Raw genomic sequence first — 18,749 nt, 5'->3', positions numbered from 1 at the left:
TCTTTGCATTCAGGTCACATGTATGGTAAGTACCACCCTCAAAATACTGTACTGTTGGCTGTGCTTCAGGCCCGTCTGTAAAGCTAGGTGTCCCTGCTCTTAGATCCATAGTGTCCTGCTGCTAAAGGCCCAAATACTGTGTAATGTACAGTACCAGTCAAATGTTTGGACACACCTACTCATTCAACTGTTTTTCTTTAATTTTACTATGTTCTACATTGTATAATAATAGTGAAGACCTCAAAACTGTGGAATAACACATATGGAATCATGTAGTAACTAAAGAAGTGTTCAACAAATCAAAATATATTTTATATTTGAGATTCTTCAAAGTAGCCACCCTTTGCCTTGATGACAGCTTTGCACACTCTTGGCATTCTCTCAACCAGCTTCATGATGCAGTGACCTGGAATGCATTTCAATTAACAGGTGTGCCTTGTTAATTTGTGGAATTTCTTTCCTTCTTAATGCGTTTGAGCCAATCAGTTGGGTTGTGACAAGGTAGGGTTGGTATACAGAAGATAGGGCAATTTGGTAAAATACCAAGTGCATGTTATGGCAAGAACGGCTCAAATAAGCAAAGAGAAACAACAGTCCATCATTACTTTAAGACATGAAGGTCAGTCAATCCAAGGGCTCCCGAGTGGCGCAGCGGTCTAAGGCACTTAATCTCAGTGCTTGAGGCATCACTACAGACACCCTGGTTCGATTCCAGGCAGTATCACAACCGGACATGATTGGGAGTCCCATAGGGCGGAGCACAATTGACTCAGCATCGTCCGGATTTGGCCGGTGTAGGCCGTCATTGAAAATAATAATTTGTTCTGAACTGACTAGCCTAGTTAAATCAAATCAAAATCAATTTTAAAATCCGGAAAATGTTAAGAACTTTTATTCAAGTGCAGTCGCAAAAACCATCAAGCGCTATGATGAAACTGGCTCTCATGAGGACCGTCACAGGGAAGGAAGACCCAGAGTTACCTCTGCTGCAGAGGATAAGTTCATTAGAGTTACCAGCCTCAGATTGCAGCCCAAATAAATGCTTGACAGAGTTCAAGTAACAAACACATCTCAACATCAACTGTTCAGGGGAAACTGAGTGAATCAGGCCTTCATGGTTGAATTGCTGTAAAGAAACCACTACTAAAGGACACCAATAATAATAAGAGACTTGCTTGGGCCAAGAAACACAAGCAATGGAGAATAGACTGGCGGAAAGCTGTCATCAAGGCAAAGGGTGGCTACTTTGAAGAATCTCAAATATATTTTGATTTGTTAAACACTGTTTTGGTTACTACATGATTCCATGTGTGTTATTTCATAGTGTTGATGTCTTCACTATTATTCTGCAAAGTAGAAAATAGTAAAAATAAAGAAAAAACCTTGAGGAGGTGTGTCCAAATGTTTGACTGGTACTGTATGTCCTGTGTTTGTATCTATCACCAGCAGCAACTGTGTATCCACTCCATCCTACTGTATCCACTCCATCTCGCTGTATCCACTCCATCTCACTGTATCCACTCCATCTCGCTGTGTCCACTCCATCTCGCTGTGTCCACTCCATCTCGCTGTATCCACTCCATCTCGCTGTATCCACTCCATCTCACTGTATCCACTCCATCCTACTGTATCCACTCCATCCTACTGTATCCACTCCATCTCACTGTATCCACTCCATCTCACTGTATCCACTCCATCTCACTGTATCCACTCCATCTCACTGTATCCACTCCATCTCACTGTATCCACTCCTTCTCACTGTATCCACTCCTTCTCACTGTATCCACTCCATCTCACTGTATCTACTCCATCCTACTGTATCCACTCCATCTCGCTGTATCCACTCCATCTCGCTGTATCCACTCCATCTCGCTGTATCCACTCCATCTCACTGTATCCACTCCATCTCACTGTATCCACTCCATCTCACTGTATCCACTCCTTCTCACTGTATCCACTCCTTCTCACTGTATCCACTCCTTCTCACTGTATCCACTCCTTCTCACTGTATCCACTCCTTCTCACTGTATCTACTCCATCCTACTGTATCCACTCCATCTCGCTGTATCCACTCCATCTCGCTGTATCCACTCCATCTCGCTGTATCCACTCCATCTCGCTGTATCCACTCCATCTCACTGTATCCACTCCATCTCAATGTATTGTTTTTGCCAGCATGCTCGTCTTCTCCCAAGTCTTCTTTCACGCAAATGGCAGTGAGGCATTCCATTAACTCATGCTTGCACGAATTCATATGTTGTCCCGTGTGTCTCAGTCGGTAGAACTTAGTGCTTGCAACACCCAAGGTTGTGGGTTCAATTCCCGCTGGGGCCACCCATAAGTAAAATGTATCATGACTGTAAGTCTCTTTGGGGGAAAAAACGTCTGCTAAATGGCATATATTACATATGCTTTTAAAATTGTACAGAAATGCTAAATGGCAGCATATCAGAGAGTGACACTTAACAGGGAACTCAAGCACCAGAGTGCCACCCCCCCCAAAGTTCACTGTACACTAGAATCTTGCCCTGATGTCCTTGTTTGTTTTCATAGAAGACAAACTCTGCCTTTAGAAGATAAATACATGAAATGGACTGGTATTCAATTACAGGATCAAAAACACCACAATCTGTATTCTGTGTTTTTATTCACCAGTCTGAGAGAGAAGTATGAAGAGCAATAGAAATCTGTACTCTTAATAGTACATTCCTTTCAGGTGTATAGGTGGTCTTGGTGTTCCTGTGGTCTTTTCAGATAATCCATGTCCTCGCCTGCTGGTGTTGTAAAGAGTTCTGTTGTGTGTGTGTGTTTGGCTGTTGTTGCTTGTTGTTTGGCCCACCACTCTCTGGCTGAGTCAATGTGTTTTTTTCTGCTGAAGGACCAGAGTGTGAAAGACAAGGCACTGCAGAGTATGGCCTCCATGTCCTCGGCTCAGATCGTCTCTGCCACCGCCATCCACAACAAGCTTGGCCTCCCAGGCTTCCCAAGACCCACCTTCCCTGGTGCGGCAGGGGTAAGACACCCATCACTAAACACACATCCCTCGTAACAAGTGACAAATATGGCAATTGACAAATTACTTTAAGTGCATTGTGCCATCCTGATTGTCCTTTCATTCATCTACTCCTTTTCCCTAGTTTTGGCAGGGTATGATATCCACTGGCCAGCCTGGATCCTCACAAGAGTAAGAAGTCCTAATGCGTGTCTTGTTATTCATAATAGAAGATGATGAAGTAATAAGTAATAACAAATGTGTTAGCTTTTCTAGTCGAGGCTTTTCTAGTCAAGGCTTTTCTAGTCGATCGTCAAACATTTCTGTAAAAAAAACAAGTCTCTGTCTGTTGGTAGTAGGTGCAGCCAATTCAGCTGCCCTGCACGCCTGGTAGGCAAACTGTTGCCATTTCATGTGTCTGAAGGTACAAACTCTGCCTTCCCGGTGGGCCTGGAGTGGAAATCAAGTGCACTATGCTACCGCTGGCCAATCAGATTGCTGATGACCGAGTCTGCAGTAACGTGGCAGGCATAAAAGAAAGCTACGGCAAAATTGATACTGTGAGATTTCAAAAAGTTTAAAACCATGACTAGAAAGAGAGACTGTCAACAAATACAGCAAAGAGTTGAGTGCGTTCCTGTTTAAGTTCATACTCAGCACTGTCGACACTTTGTATTCAACACTTTTATAAGCCATAAAATGAGTATTCTTCCTATTTCCACCCAGCGCGACAACAAGCACTGCAGCAGTAATGAATGAGCAGGAAAGTGTATGTATAGGTTTGCGTTGTTGTTATTGTTGGAGGCTTGGGTCTCTTTTAATATCAAGGAATATTTAACTTTCTCTGTTCATAGGACTAACAACATGATTTTGTGCATGACGCCGAAATAATGCGGTGCGACTCGAGTTTTCGCCATCAGCTGGAAGACAGTGGCCCTTTTTGGTCAGTGTCAGCGGAGGAAAGAGAGAGCAGAGGGATGTTGAGTGACGGACCCTCAGTCTGCTGCTCTCTCCCTCCGGTGAGACTGACCATCAGATGCAGGCACCCTCAGCCCAGTAAAATATAAAGCAAATTATTTATATGTTGCTCACTCGGCTGTGCCTCACAAGTAATACAACCATCTATTCCCGGTGTGATCATATAGCCTACCTCAAATGTTTAAATATAATTTTTTTTAAATGTCCCGAACAACACTGCATTGGCAGGTAAAATCAAGCAAAGCCAGTATGCGGTGATAATGTATTGGGCCTATAGCCTACTATACAACTCTCAATGCTACAGAGCTGTTTTTAATTGGTTAATGTTGCATAGGCTTACATTTTTTTTAAAGTCGTGTAAATAAAAAATCAGAGCGGTAGATCTCGGCATTTTGACTCAGAAAGTGATCTTGACCCAGAAAAAGCTTGGTGACCACTGGTCTAACTGGTATGGAGCCAGATCATTCTTTGTATTATTGCATTACCCAGGTCAACCTCCTGATTCTGTGTCTTTTTGTCTTCAGCGTTAAGCCATTTGCCCAGCAGGCCTACCCCATCCAGACAGCTGTAACGACCACCATCTCAGGTGGGAAACCTTTTACCCTACCCACACTATTTCTATCAGCTCATTTCAATTCCTCTCAGGCCAACGCTCAAAAGGAAACTCCAATGGCACCTATTTACCAGTACATTAATACTGTTACATAGCCAATGCTACTACTGCTATAGCTAATAACGATAGCGAGGGGTGGGATGTTAGTGTCGGTAAACGGTGGATAGTGAATTGACGGTGTTATATGTTACCCTGCCCAGCGTACGAGCCTCCCACAGCCCCCGCGCCTACAGCTCCAGCCTGGCAGGGCCGCTCCATCGGGACCACCAAACTCAGACTGGTGGAGTTCTCTGCTTTCCTGGAGCAGCAGAGAGACCCTGACTCTGTGAGTACCTGCCCTACTGTATTCCTTTCCGCGCACAGTAAAACACGCCGGGGTAAACCAGGAGTTGTTTCTCAGACAGCGTCCCAAAGCGGGTCAAACTAGTGCCAATTCCTGAGGTCAACCGTACTGCCTCAAACTGGGGCATGTCTTCACACACACTCACAGACAAAGAAGGTAAAACAAGGACAATAATGCCACAAGCAAAGCAGAATCCCTCCAAATACAAAGTGCTACCTAAGTGACTCTGGAAAATCTATGTTTACCTTGGCACAGCCGATTTGTCATTTTGTCACTATTTCTTAGCTATTGCTTTTTTGCTTGTGTTCTATGACAGCGGACATTTATCTTGGGGTAGTGAGTTATCTGAGACCAGTATTTATACTGCTATGCCTGTGCACATCGGTGACTTTAAAACAACCCTGAAAATAACATCTTCTCTTCTGAAGAGGTTGTCAGATCATACATGACGTGCTAAAATCATTTTGAAATATTCATATATAATTTTGATATGACAACCTTGTCAAGAGAGATTGAGAACTTTTAGAGCCGGTTTCCCAGACATAGATGAACTCTAATTCTGGACTAAAATGCATTCTCAATGGAGATTAACTGTTGAAAACCTTTCTTAGTTCAAGACCAGGCTTAATCTGTGTCTGGGGAAACTGGCCCTTCAGGTAATAGAGAAGTCATAAAAGAATGCCAATCGAAGGGATCTATTTAAACCGGTTGTTTTCTCTCTCTCATCAGTACAACAAGCACCTGTTTGCCCACATCGGACAGACTAACTACTCGTACAGCGATGCCCTACTGGAGGCTGTCGACATCCGTCAGATCTACGATAAGTTTCCAGAGAAGAAGGGAGGACTGAAGGAGCTCTTTGGAAAGGGCCCTCACAACTCCTTTTTCCTGGTCAAGTTCTGGGTGAGTTTAATGGCACATTCACACGATGATACTTTTTAAAAGGCGCATTGTCAGCTGTCCAATGCGCTGCTCTATAACGTGTCTCGAATTGAATCCCGGCCTTTATTGTCCACACAATTTGGCGTCACAAAAAAACATGATTTACATCTGAACAAACAACTTTAATGATACGTACATTCAAGTATACGCATCACGAGTGAAGCCGAGGATATGGTTTTGTGTTTGAATGTGCGTGTATGTGCGTTTCCCTAGGGTCTGATGTGGTAGCATTGAGGCTTTTGTTTGAACACCTGCCTACCCCCTGACAGGTGTGAGAGATTGGGGCAAACTAAGGAGATTGCAGTAGCTCCCTACCAATGGAGTCTCTGTCTCTCATTTCTCTCTCTAAGTGCAAATATTTACTGGTACCATTCTCCACGGCTTTACTTACTATTACATCCTATATAGTCTATTGGCCCCCCCAAAAAAGCTTTATTTGATTTACAATGTTACAACTCGAGTATAATGTAATCCTCAGCTCTCTGTTTCCTCTGTTTGTTACATACATGCTGGTTCTCTATTAGCTTTGAGATACTCCGTCAAATCCCTTTTATTTTGTTCAACACAAAGATAGTTTCATGATCTACAACTAATAGGTTTTAAGACTTGATCATATTAGTTCACGTCCACATGAATTCAATTCAAAATTCAAATGGGAAACGCAAACAAGACGGTGAGTCTCTCTTCAGACATTAGTGAAGAGCCACTGCATCTGAATTTCAAACATGGCCACTCACCCTCTAAACAATCGCCCTCCTCTGATCATTACAGGCCTTAATAACCAGCTGACTTAATGAAGGAGCTATTTATTCCTTTGTTCACAGGATGAACTCAGTGTTCTCTGAAAACAGACTGTCCCCTTCAGAGGACTCTTATTAAATAGTTTATTTTTACATCCATTCAGGCCATTTCTCATATCTGTCTTGTGCCATTTGGATATTTCTAAAGCCTCTTTCCGCCTCATTTGAGATGCAGAAGCACAAGATTATTGTACAACAGTGTTTACCGGTAGATAGCCACTCAACTCATTCTCAGCATACAGACATGCCAAATAATATAATTGCAAGTATTGTCATGAGCCACTGGAGGGCCTCGCTGCCTTAGTAACCTTTACATCGAGATGCTTTCCTCAAGTTAATCTTGACATTTTAAAGAAAATCCCCTTTTAATTTAAACATTTTCAGTATGTGTTGTAAACATTTAGCTCATTGTTTTAGCCGTTGTTAGTTGACATTTGCTTGACCATGTAGTTAAACCTCTGCTGTTATGTTGTCCCGATGCAGGCTGATCTGAACTGTAACATCCAGGATGACTCTGGGGCCTTCTACGGTGTGACCAGCCAGTATGAGAGCTCTGAGAACATGACCATCACCTGCTCCACCAAGGTGTGCTCCTTCGGCAAGCAGGTGGTTGAGAAGGTGGAGGTGAGTCCTAGTCCTGCACACACCACTGTGTGCTCGGTGGAGAAGCAACTATAAAACGACACAAATGACTCACAATTACCTACTTTTATATTTGTGTTTCTCACAATTGCGTACATGAGTGTTTTAACAGCTATTTGATTGTGGTGGACATGGTTTCCTCCTCATTTATACAGTGGGTGGATCTAATCTTGAATGCTGATTGGTTAAAACCGCATTCCAGCCCGTGTCTATGACTTTAAAATGGCTATTTAATCTGTTCCATCTGACTGCATATTCCACTGTCTCATCAGCCCAGCCAGGCAATTTATAAACTTAATCTCCACTATAAAAAGCATCTAGACATTTTCCCACATTTATTTTAGACTAACATTTACTTTTCAACAGTAGAGATTTGTATAAACCTTGCTGTCTGTCTCTCTGACATTTGCAACATTGTTTCAATATTCAAATTCGATCTCCAGCTGTCCCATAGTAATGAACGTGTCAGGAGTCGGGATGAGACAGACAGGCAGGTAGCTTTTCTCAGCCAGTTGAAATCATGAGTCATTATCATTTTTATGGATATATACAAAGAACTATCAATAGAAAACAGGTCAAACGAAATGAAGTGCAGCTAGTTTGCAGTCTTTCCAGCTTCAGTTTTAAGTGATTGTTGGCTAGCTCCTCTGAACAACAGTGTCCTGACGAGAGAGCACATTTTCTACCTCAGGTGAAATCATTAGCTCATTGTTATGGATGTATCCAAATAAATGTCACTAGAAAACAGCTTAAACAAATACAAATTCTGCTACTTTGTTGTTATTCTGGCTGCACTGTTTGACGTGACTGTGAGTTAGCTGTAGTTGGCTAGCTAGCAAGAAAGGGATAAGAACGTTGCCAGCCAGAATGGCAAAATAACATTTAGAATGAACGACTTGATCGCATCCACAGATACAAAATAAAATGATTTCATGACTGGGTCGCATCTCTGGCAACCGAACCGACCAGCCGGCTTGGGTAGCAACCTTAGATTTGTGTCGGGACTATATCATGTAGAAGGATGAAATATAATGAATAAATTCAGCAAAGTAACCTTTTTTGTTGGTAATCCGTTGATTAACAGTGATAATGCCCGAGAAGCCGGTGTTTGGAGGATATATAGGCACGGTTTGCCGGCCCTCGACGTCACCCGTGCCAATATATCCTCCAAACACCGGCTTCTCGGGCATTATCACTTAATTGTTTTCTTGTGAAGAGCTGCACTCAGTGATCTCTCTCTCTCTCTCTCTCTCTCTCTCTCTTCCTCCCCCTCAGACGGAATATGCTCGCTTCGAGAACGGACGCTTTGTCTACAGGATAAGCCGCTCCCCCATGTGTGAATACATGATCAACTTCATCCACAAACTCAAACACCTGCCTGAGAAATACATGATGAACAGTGTCCTGGAGAACTTCACCATCCTATTGGTAAGGATGTCCTACTCAGTCATCCATCTGTTTGTATACTTATAACAAGTCTGTGTCTGGCTGTCTTGTCTGTCTTTCTCTCTGCGCATGTGTGTGTTTCCGTGTATGTGTCTTACGTGTCTCACATTGCATTTCTCTTGTGTTTTCAGGTGGTGACCAACAGAGAGACACAGGAGACGCTGCTGTGCATGGCGTGTGTGTTTGAGGTGTCGAACAGCGACCACGGAGCTCAACATCACATCTACCGGCTAGTCAAGGAATAAGAGACTGAGGCCTAGATTTCAATCAGATCGAACGTTAACCGACATCCGCATAGCAGATGTTTTGGCGGTGTTGGAGGTGTAACTGCGGTATGAGCTGAAATATCGGTGAGCGGCTGCTCTTGTGTGGCAGCAACCCTCCCTTCCTTAATATCCCTACCGCGTTAGGAGTTCAAGGAAGTGTAGACTCTATCGATGTTAGAAGTCATGACTTTCAAATGTCAAACCGTTGATGTTAGGCTAATCGCATGTTTTCATGTTAATTTGGATGGGGGGGATTTATAGCTTATCAGTCTAATTCGAGTGTTTGAACTTGTAACATTGCTGAATGAACTTCCAACGCGGCTGTATGGGATTTGTCAGATTATAGTCGGGTGTGATTTTGTTTCATCCAATGGCGGTGTCCGCAATAAAATAACGCAACGAGCCGCTTGTGGATTGGACAGCTCTCTGCAGTTCCACCTCCTGACACCACCAAAACAACCGCTATGTGGATGTCAATCTGATTGAATCTAGCCCTGACACTCAGTGTGAACGTGCTTCATTCAGAACTGGGACAAACTATCACTTAGATCTCGCTAACCTGAAGGACATGTAGCTTATGAAGGATGGAAGGAAGACATTGAAGGACAGACCCTGAGTATTGTCAGGGTTGTGGGGGAGGACACAAGGCAAGCCCCCAGTGAAACACGCCTTCAGAATGACTTACTTGACAACCGTATGGAAAGTGGCTGTGCCTCTACACAAATCCCACCCACAATGTCCTTTGGTTACATTGTGGGTGAAGTCTATCACGGATAATATTATCATTATATTTTTGTCTTTTTAATGTATATTTGTATGAGTGCAGCTGTCAATCTGTGGTATAGTTGTGTCATGTGCCATTTTTCCAGACTAGTTCAGGTCTGTAGTGTAGAAAGTGTACATATGAAGGGGCATTGCGTAACATAGGGAGATGTTCTGTGGATTACATTTGGAAACTACTATCAGTTTCCAGCTTTTTATACTGTAGTCATCACCAATGTCAACCAATTACAGATCATAATAGCCTTTCTTAATTAGATAAATAGAAAAACTATACAAACAGTTACTACATACACTATAAATACAAACGTACGTGGACACCCCATCAAATTAGTGGTAGGCCACACAAGCTCACAGAACTGGACCGCCGAGTGCTGAAGCACGTAGCTCGTAACAATTGTCTGTCTTCGGTTGCAACACTCACTACCGAGTTCCAAACTGCCTCTGGAAGCAACGTCAGCACAATAACTGTTCATAGGGAGCTTCATGAAATGGGTTTCCATGGCCGAGCAGCCGCACACAAGCCTAAGATCACCATGTGCAATGTCTAGCGTCAGCTGGAGTGATGTAAAGCTCGCCGCCATTTGACCATGGAGCAGTGGAAACTCCTTCTCTGGAGTGATGAATTATGCTTCACCTGCTGGCAGTCCAACGGATGAATCTGGGTTTGGGGGTTGCCAGGAGAACGATACCTGCCCCAATGTATAGTGCCAACTGTAAAGTTTGGTTGGTGGAGGTGGAATAGTGGTCTGGACTGTTATTCCTGGTTTGGGCTAGGCCCCTTAGTTCCAGTGAAGAGAAATATTAATGATGCAGCATGCAATGACATTCTAGAGTTCTAGACGATTCTGTGCTGTTACTTTGTGGCAACAGTTTGGGAATGCCCTTTTCCTGTTTCAGCATGACAATGCCCCCGTTCATAAAGCGAGGTCCATACAGAATTTTTTTGTTGAGATTGGTGTGGAAAAACTTGACTGGCCTGCAAAGAGCCTTGACCTAAACCCCATCGAACACCTTTAGGATGAATTGGAACGCCTACTGAGAGCCAGGTCTAATCTCCCAACATCAGTGCCCGACCTCACTAATGCCCTTGTGGCTGAATGGAAGAAAGTCCCTGTAGCAATGTTCCAACATCTAGTGGAAAGCCTTCCCAGAAGAGTGGAGCAAAGAGGGGGCCAACTCCATATTAATGCCCGTGATTTTGGAATGAGATGTTCAAAGAGCAGGTGTCCACATACTTTTGGTCATGTAGTGTACATGTAGCTTTGTGAACATCACTATCACACAAACATTTTCCAAAGAAAAAATATGTAGGTTTTACATTTTGTACATTTTGGATAACAACGCAAATACTAAACTATAATGAAGACCAGTAATAGTTATAATTCCAGGGACACTTTGAAACTATAAATAAAATATATGATGATTCAGGTACCACTTTGCAGCACAGCTCTCTCATATCGGCATCATATCTCCTGTGCCCAACTAAAAATAAACCTGTATTGTTAGGTATTACTGCACTGTTGGAGCTAGGAACATAAGCATTTCGCTACACCCCCGATAACATCTGCAAGATATGTGTACGCGACCAATAAAACGTGATTTTATTCGAAGAGGAAAAGCACTGTGAGAACACAGCAAGACAATGTGTACAGATCAGAGATTCCTCCTATGTTCTCTTTTCTCTGAGCTGCTAAGGTTTTAGCCTGTATGACAATGAAGCAAAGAAATCATAGAATACACATATTGAACATTCAAAATGGACATCACCCATCGTCACCCATCCCAAAGCACTTAGTTCCTCTGTATGGTTATTGCAGGGTGGAGTAAACTTGTTGAATGAACCTGCTCTTTTTAGTGACTGAGGAACACAGAAGTCAAAAACACTCCCATATATTAATCTGTGTTTCCCTGGTTCTGAATGCTATTCAGCCTTATTTTGCTTGTCAATTGGTGACCTACGCTATTGGGCACATTAACCGTGGTGGTAGGGAATGGGATCCTTACAGATACTGTATCTCCACCACTCAAGCTGTGAGATCTTTCCTGAGCTGGAGGACAGCCTTGTAATCTCCATACATCCCAGTGTTATGTGTACAGTGCCTTAGTGAGTAACTTTCCACCAATGGCCCAATGGTTTGCTTGGATCGAAAAAATACATAACATTTTGTGACGCGTCATGTCGGCCATTATAAATACACGGTTAACAATTAGTGGTTCTACATGTGCACCTATTTCACCGTGTTGTACAAAATAACTGGTAAATCATACGTATATTATTACAATGAACAAGATCCGTGTGTAATAGCAGTAATAACTTTGCCTTGCCTTTCAAAAACCAAAAAAACTGGAGACATTTCAGACGTGCAATTGTCCCTTGCACTGTAGCATAAAGTGCCTTTGGTCATGACTTTCCAGTGAAGAAAAGGTTTAAAAGAAGCTAAACCAAAAAGCCTAAGAAAATGGTGGAAGAGATCACCAGAATGCCTTTTCCAATGCATGTCCCTGTAGAACTGTATTCATTACCACAACAATTTGACTATTGCTGGGTGGCAGGTAGCCCCGCTGTTAGAGCATTGGACCAGTAACTGGAAGGTCGCTAGTTAAAATCCCTGAGCTGACAAGGTGAAAAAAATCTGTCAATTAACCCTACTTGCTCCAGGGTCGCTGTTGATAATGGCGGCCCCATGGCCGTGACCCCACTCTCCGAGGGTGTCTCGGGGAGTTGGGATAATGAAAAAAACAAAACAACAACAACACATTTCCAATTCACACGTGCGTATGATCCACACTTTACAGTTTAGTCATTTAGCAGACGCTCTCATCCAGAGCGACTTACAGTTCTTGAGTTCATTTTAAGATAGCTAGGTGGGACAACCACATTTCTCAGTCATAGTAAGTACATTCTTCCTCAATAAGGGAGTCAAGTGCGAGTGTTCGTGTACTTGTACGTGTCAAACAGGACATATATAAGAACCCACCCAATTATGATTATTATTTGGGAAACGATTGTTCCCTTAGATGCATGTTCAGTTCACAGTGAATCTCCCTGTGGAGGTTTATAGCATCATTGTCACAGTAGATAAATTGTGTTATCATGATATCGTATGCACACTAACTTATTCAAGTCCAGAAAACATAATGCAGTATAGTTGTATGTATGTTACACTGTGGGTAAAGACAATGGATCAGGGTTTATGTCATGTTTGGAAGACCTTTGACCTGTTTTCTAACATAGTAATAATTGTTACTAGATCCTGGGGTGTCCACCATCACAGTAGTTTCTGTTTGAATGTGCTGTATGTAGGCTATACTTTACAATGCTTTTGTGATGACTCCGGTTTAACCAAGCCTGTTCGGTTTCACTGCTGGGCTCTGTGTCTCTGTCCTGTCAACCTGGAATATAGATTTTCACACTTAAGTTTGAAGGTATTATTTTGAACGGGCACAAGGAGATTTTTGAGATCAGCAGCAAAGCTCTGGGGCCATGTGCTCTTTGTCTATCGGTACTGGTAACTTTCGTCTATTGTTTTCAACATTGGCCTTCATTTTTCTCGGTTTGGATGGCATCCTTAGAGCATTGCGTGCAGATAATACATTTTAAAAAAGGTGATTTGTATAAAGGAGAATGTATTCTGAGATGTCCTGGTACACATGTTTAATGTTATCTTTAATTTTCTTAAAGATTGTGAATTCTTCAGACAAGAATATAAAAAGAGTAACTGACAATATGTGTGTTGTTACTGCAGGGTCTGGTCTTTGCTTTGTAACCTTTTCTTCATTGCTAAAGTGTTAGATATTTTATAGCTTTCTAGAAACTTTATATGCATATAATATCCAATAAAACTAAATGGTCAATTCTGTTTCTGATTTGAAGATGAATCATAATTTCTCACAAACATCAATGAATTTCTCTCAAATGAAGTATTTGCATTTCTTTACTAGCCTACCTTTGCTATATCTGTAACGATACAATACTCTTAATGCACAACAGGGGGAGCTATATCCAAAAGAACCAGGCCTCGCGAGCAGTGATACTGTGCAACGGTTCACCCACATGAGAGTAAATATTAACTTGAATTATTTTTTTCCTTGAGCCCGGATATTGCAATTCTCTTTGAATACATCTCCTGGCCATGTTGATGTTGGAGTATAACCTGCCTGACATTATTATAGCCTCCAGCCTGGGGTGTTATGTAGTATTTGGTGTATCAGGTAGCATCGAGGTTAGAGTGTTGGGCCAGCATCCGAAAGGTTGACGTACCGGAGCCGACAAGGTGAAAAAATGTATAATATGTCACAGTGCCCTAGAGCAAGGCTCTAATTGCTCCAGGGGTGCTGAACAATGACAAATATAAGCCCCCCTCCCTCACAAGTATTATTATTATTTCATCAACAAACTTGGCCTGTCATCCATCCACTGTCAGGGTCAGAGGAAGATAAACCAGGCAGGACCAATGACAACCTGTGATTCTGGACAGATCATTAACATATTACACCACTACAACAATCCCCATGCACCAATAGACCTCTGCAATAATCACAGATAAACAATTGTTTTGTTTCATGAAAATATGGTCTTAGTTCACATTCACATGACTTTCGGGTGAGTGGTTTGGTTAGCAGGGTCAGTTTGGCCTAAAGACTGTAGACAAGTGGGATGAATGGTAAGTGTGCTACGTGTTATTGAGGGCAGAGAACTTATATTCTGAGCAGCTCCATGAATAGTTGTATTTTTTTAAATATTTTTGCTTGATTTGTTTCTATAGAATACCGATCAGAAGTAATGAAGATGTGAAATAATGGAGTGAAACAAGGGGACTGACCCTTGCCTGAATTAATTTAATTTGACATATATAACACTCCATTTAAAATGTGTTCACTTTTTCATCTTTCAGGTCAGAATGATGGTATTTTTGAACAAAGTACAGTAAGCAAATTGGTGCGTAAAATTTGCACAAAGTGAGCGGGTAATGTTACACACAAAAACGTGTGGAGTGTGGCGGTGTAGTGTGGTGATCAACAGACACTGGAGAGTCCCGTTGCGAGCGGAGGGCGTATACTTTAGTGTTTGCATAGAAATGTACACACAGCCGTGCGTGCCGACCGAGAGGAAGGACGTCCGTTCCTCCTCTGCGCACAGTGTTCCAAAAGGAAGTCTGCGGGGATAATGTAATGCCCCCTGCTGAACAACTTCCCAGCGTGCCTCTTGAGTCTGCTACGGGAATAATCCTACATAGAGGGAAGTACTGAGCTGATTATTTCATGAGAATGATGACATGCCTACATAAGAATAAGGACAGCTCCAAACGAAGGTGTGTGACACACTTTTCTCTTAACGCCTGAAAACAGGGACCGAGGAGTCGAGAGGGAAGCAGAAACTTTGATAAGCAATTCGGTTGGAGTTTTTTTTCTTCCCAGTATGGAGCAGGAAGAATGCAAGGTATCAGTATGGGTCTGCCGGGAGGAGAAGCTGGTCTCAGGGCTGTCCAAACGCACCACCTGCGCGGATGTTGTAAAAGTTCTACTGGAGGACCAAAACTTGCCACAAGGTGCGTCAGCGGCGATGCAGTCTGGGACCCCCCAGTCTTACTGCATTGTGGAGAAATGGAGAGGCTTTGAGAGGATGTTACCCAATAAAACCAAAATCCTGCGTCTCTGGAGCGCCTGGGGAGATGAGCAAGAAAACGTGAGGTTTGTGTTGGTGAAGAATGAGGCATCGTTACCGAACAACGGACCCAGGAGCGCCGAGGCGCGAGTCGTTCAGAGCAAAGACAATCCGTGCGTATTCAAGGGAGCAGCCAAGACCACAATGGCTTTCTCGCAAGAAAAGCAGCGGAGGATTGTTAGAAAAGCTTTTAGAAAGTTGGACAAAATTAACAAAAAGAGAGAAGAGACTTTTCCTAAGGATAAATCCTCAGTGGAGAAATTGGAAACGTTTGTGCACTTGGTTATCTCGCAAGATCACACCATCCGCCAGCAGATCCAAAGGATCAAAGAGTTGGATAGGGATATAGAGATGTATGAGGCAAAAGTGCACTTTGACAGAATTAAGAGACATGGTATCAATTATGTGCAGGACACATACATGGTGGAATCGAGCGTGGAGGCTGATCCAATAGAGGACGTTCCACGTTCAGCGGAGGCTATTGCGCAGTTTGAGGAGTACGCTCTTGGGTGCGAGGAGGTCCTGCGACTTCAGGAGGAGTTGACAGAGCGCGAGGCTCTCGTGGAATGCATCACAGGTGAAATTCAGGAGGAGCTAAACCAAAGGTGGATGAAAAGACGGCAAGATGAGCTATCGGGCAAAGACACAGAACGTTTTGGGGAGTCTGTGGACATCCCCGTAGCTGCAGTGGCTCCACAGCCGGCAGCAGAGTCAGGCGCCGCCGTCCCAGAGCCAGATGTGAACAGTCTATCAGAGAACGACTTGGTTTTAGAGGGGAAGATAATCAAATCAAAGCTGGATACCAGTTTATATATTGGTCTTCGTTTAAACACGGATTTAGAGGCTGTTAAGGGTGATTTGGACTTAAGCCAGGAGCTATGGGACGCGAAAGAAAAAGAACTAACGGATTTGCTCGCAAAAATGCACTCTATGAATTTAAATAAGGAAAAGTTACCCGAGGCTGATAAAGAACACTCTGGTGTCACTGAGACTGACATGTTGCCTTCCTTGGAGAAGAGCAGTGGGTGGGTGGAGCAGACCAGAGGTCTGTCCAAGACCTGCGACATGAACGACGAAGATTCAGACACGGGGCTGAGCTCCATGCATAGCCAGGACTCTGACAATACACCTGTGTGTGAATCACTGGTGTAGCTAACTGTTTATTGAACTGTTGAAAATATGCAAACTCAGGGACAGTGGAATTCTCTACACTAAACAATATGTTTCTCCGTTTCCTTCAAAAGGCTTCAGCATGGACACCGTACATATATGATAGTCAACTCACTCCACAATAGCTTGTCTTTAAATAGGCCACTCTCAGATATTCAGCCAGCATAGACAAGCAATAGAATTTACGATCATATTATGCCAATTGTGCTGAAATCCTGACAAAAGTTGTGGAAAGTGGATATAGCTTGCTATGCTGTTTCTGTGTACTATTTATCAGAACATGTTTAGAATTAGGGAAAACAACAACTGCATTGAACTGCAAAGACCCACATCACTATGAACATTCAACTATAAACATACAGGTTACTGTGGAAATAAAGTATTAACAAATATTGATCTGTTTGATTTAGTACATGCATAAGTAGGACAAATGATTTAAGAGTTGGCTATGCAAATCACACATTTAATTTGCATTGGAATTAGTCCTACCTCACGAGAAAGTCAAAAATGGTAGATAGATGTTTTGCATCCTTTAGGGGCCATGCCTTGGGGTGTGTGATGTGTGCGTGTCATGTTCTGCTGTTTTTAATTGGAGTCTGTGGAGTAGCAGAGCATGAACTTCTGCATTAATGATGATTAGTGTAAATGCATACCTTTTTACTAAACTGTTTCACTAACAGAGCAAACTTCACTATTAACCAAGCGAGGGAATTTTTACTGTTAGGTTTGTAATTTTCATGCCAAACTTTTCACTGTACTCTGAAGTGGGTGTTCAAAAAGTTGGATAGGTGCCAGTGCATTAAACTGCAACTCTATTCGATCCATCTGGAGGCCGTATCTGCTGGCCATCTTTAGGCCTACAGATTTCTGTTGTTGTTTTTGTAACACTATCTGCCTAGGAGAGCCAGGCTCAAACCTGCCGAGATGTAGCGTTTCCCAGAGGGTAACTTCTAGAAATATCAAAAGACATTCTCCAGAGGGAGGTTTTTGTTAATTGATCATGTTGTTTCAGCATGACTAACCTTTCATATTCAGATGCCAGTCTGCTGATGCAAATCCAATGCAAATTGGCCAGACTAGCTGTCACCTTACCCAGTAATTGTTTAATTCATCCGTGTAGTTGATCCTCACTTTCTCTCCGGTTGCTTGACAGCATGATACCAATACCCTATTGATGGCAATGCCCTATTCAGTTACAGTACAATTTGTTGTGCCAATCAACCTCATGGATCGGTAGTTCTCAGCATGCTTTATATCAGGACAACCACTTGAGAGCTCTAATCTAATCAGTCTATCAGGAGTCAGTACAAGTAATAGAAACTGCAGTGTATATGAACGCTGGGAAAGCTAAGACAGACAACATACAACATCCCAAAGTCAAAACCCAGACTGTTTCTGTTTATGCAACCCAGTCTGCTTTTGTGTCTGGGCGTTATGTGTTGTTGTGCCCCCCCTGTGTGCTCCCTGGGCTGTGTTTGGCACTGGGCAGCAGGGCTGTATGAAAGCAGCCAGAGAGCAGCTGCCTAGCCTGGCTCACTCTGTTGAAAACGGTGGAGTTTACATAAGTCAGAGATGAAGGCTGGGCCAGGCCTTATGTTCTACTGTTTTGGGGTGACCTGGGACTGGGACTGTGTGAGAAGGGATGTCTGTGTTTCAGATCCAGAGGATTTGAGTCCCCAACAGCCTAGTGCCACATGATGCTTTAAATATGACTTTTGACAACAGAGGGGGAGACTCCGCTTATGGAATAGGCCTTCAAATGGTTGTTATTCATATCCATGCATTTCTGTCTAAAACATTAATGTTTGGGATTGACGATTTGCAGGTGTCAGATGTGACACTAATACTCTGTTGGTTCTCTAAACCACTGAGATTAGTTGTGCCATATGTATGAAATTGATCCCAGTGAGAGGCAAGTAAGCAGACAGGCAGGCAGGCAGACAGACAGGCAGACAGACAGACAGACAAAGCGTTTTAGTGGATAGCACCCTGGCAACCATCAGTCAGCGATAGCATAACACTGAAACACAACCTTGTTGCATTATCCTCAAACAGCATTTTCACCTCAAACGTATCCATACACTACGCCATATGCAGTACTTACATATC

The 18,749-nt window shown here is 42.9% G+C and overlaps 2 protein-coding genes across 6 annotated transcripts in view; both read left to right on the top strand.

The window, feature by feature from the left end:
• Positions 1-10,236, top strand: part of LOC112252601 (transcriptional enhancer factor TEF-1) — a 38,343-nt gene extending 28,107 nt beyond the window's left edge. For 4 of the 5 annotated variants that reach the window (XM_024423975.2, XM_024423974.2, XM_024423979.2 and 1 more), the window contains 9 exons: positions 14-25; positions 2,879-3,013; positions 3,138-3,184; positions 4,495-4,556; positions 4,784-4,908; positions 5,656-5,829; positions 7,152-7,292; positions 8,586-8,738; positions 8,888-10,236. In XM_024423975.2, coding sequence (XP_024279743.1) covers positions 14-25; positions 2,879-3,013; positions 3,138-3,184; positions 4,495-4,556; positions 4,784-4,908; positions 5,656-5,829; positions 7,152-7,292; positions 8,586-8,738; positions 8,888-9,001 — 963 coding nt within the window. In that variant the 3' untranslated portion in view covers positions 9,002-10,236. The remainder of the gene's footprint in view (positions 1-13; positions 26-2,878; positions 3,014-3,137; positions 3,185-4,494; positions 4,557-4,783; positions 4,909-5,655; positions 5,830-7,151; positions 7,293-8,585; positions 8,739-8,887) is intronic. The other variant, XM_024423976.2, reaches the window with a different exon arrangement.
• A 4,671-nt stretch (positions 10,237-14,907) lies between these two features.
• LOC112253376 (ras association domain-containing protein 10) lies at positions 14,908-17,437 on the top strand. Its single transcript, XM_024425360.2, has one exon. It carries the CDS (start codon positions 15,225-15,227, stop codon positions 16,620-16,622), a length of 1,398 nt encoding a protein of 465 aa, XP_024281128.1. The 5' UTR covers positions 14,908-15,224; the 3' UTR covers positions 16,623-17,437.
• The last annotated feature ends 1,312 nt before the right edge of the window (positions 17,438-18,749 follow it).

This window comes from Oncorhynchus tshawytscha, linkage group LG06 (assembly GCF_018296145.1).
Source record: "Oncorhynchus tshawytscha isolate Ot180627B linkage group LG06, Otsh_v2.0, whole genome shotgun sequence".
Taxonomy (NCBI): domain Eukaryota; kingdom Metazoa; phylum Chordata; class Actinopteri; order Salmoniformes; family Salmonidae; genus Oncorhynchus; species Oncorhynchus tshawytscha.
The sequence above is the reverse complement of the archived record's forward strand: the minus strand, read 5'-3'. Positions and strand labels throughout refer to the sequence as shown.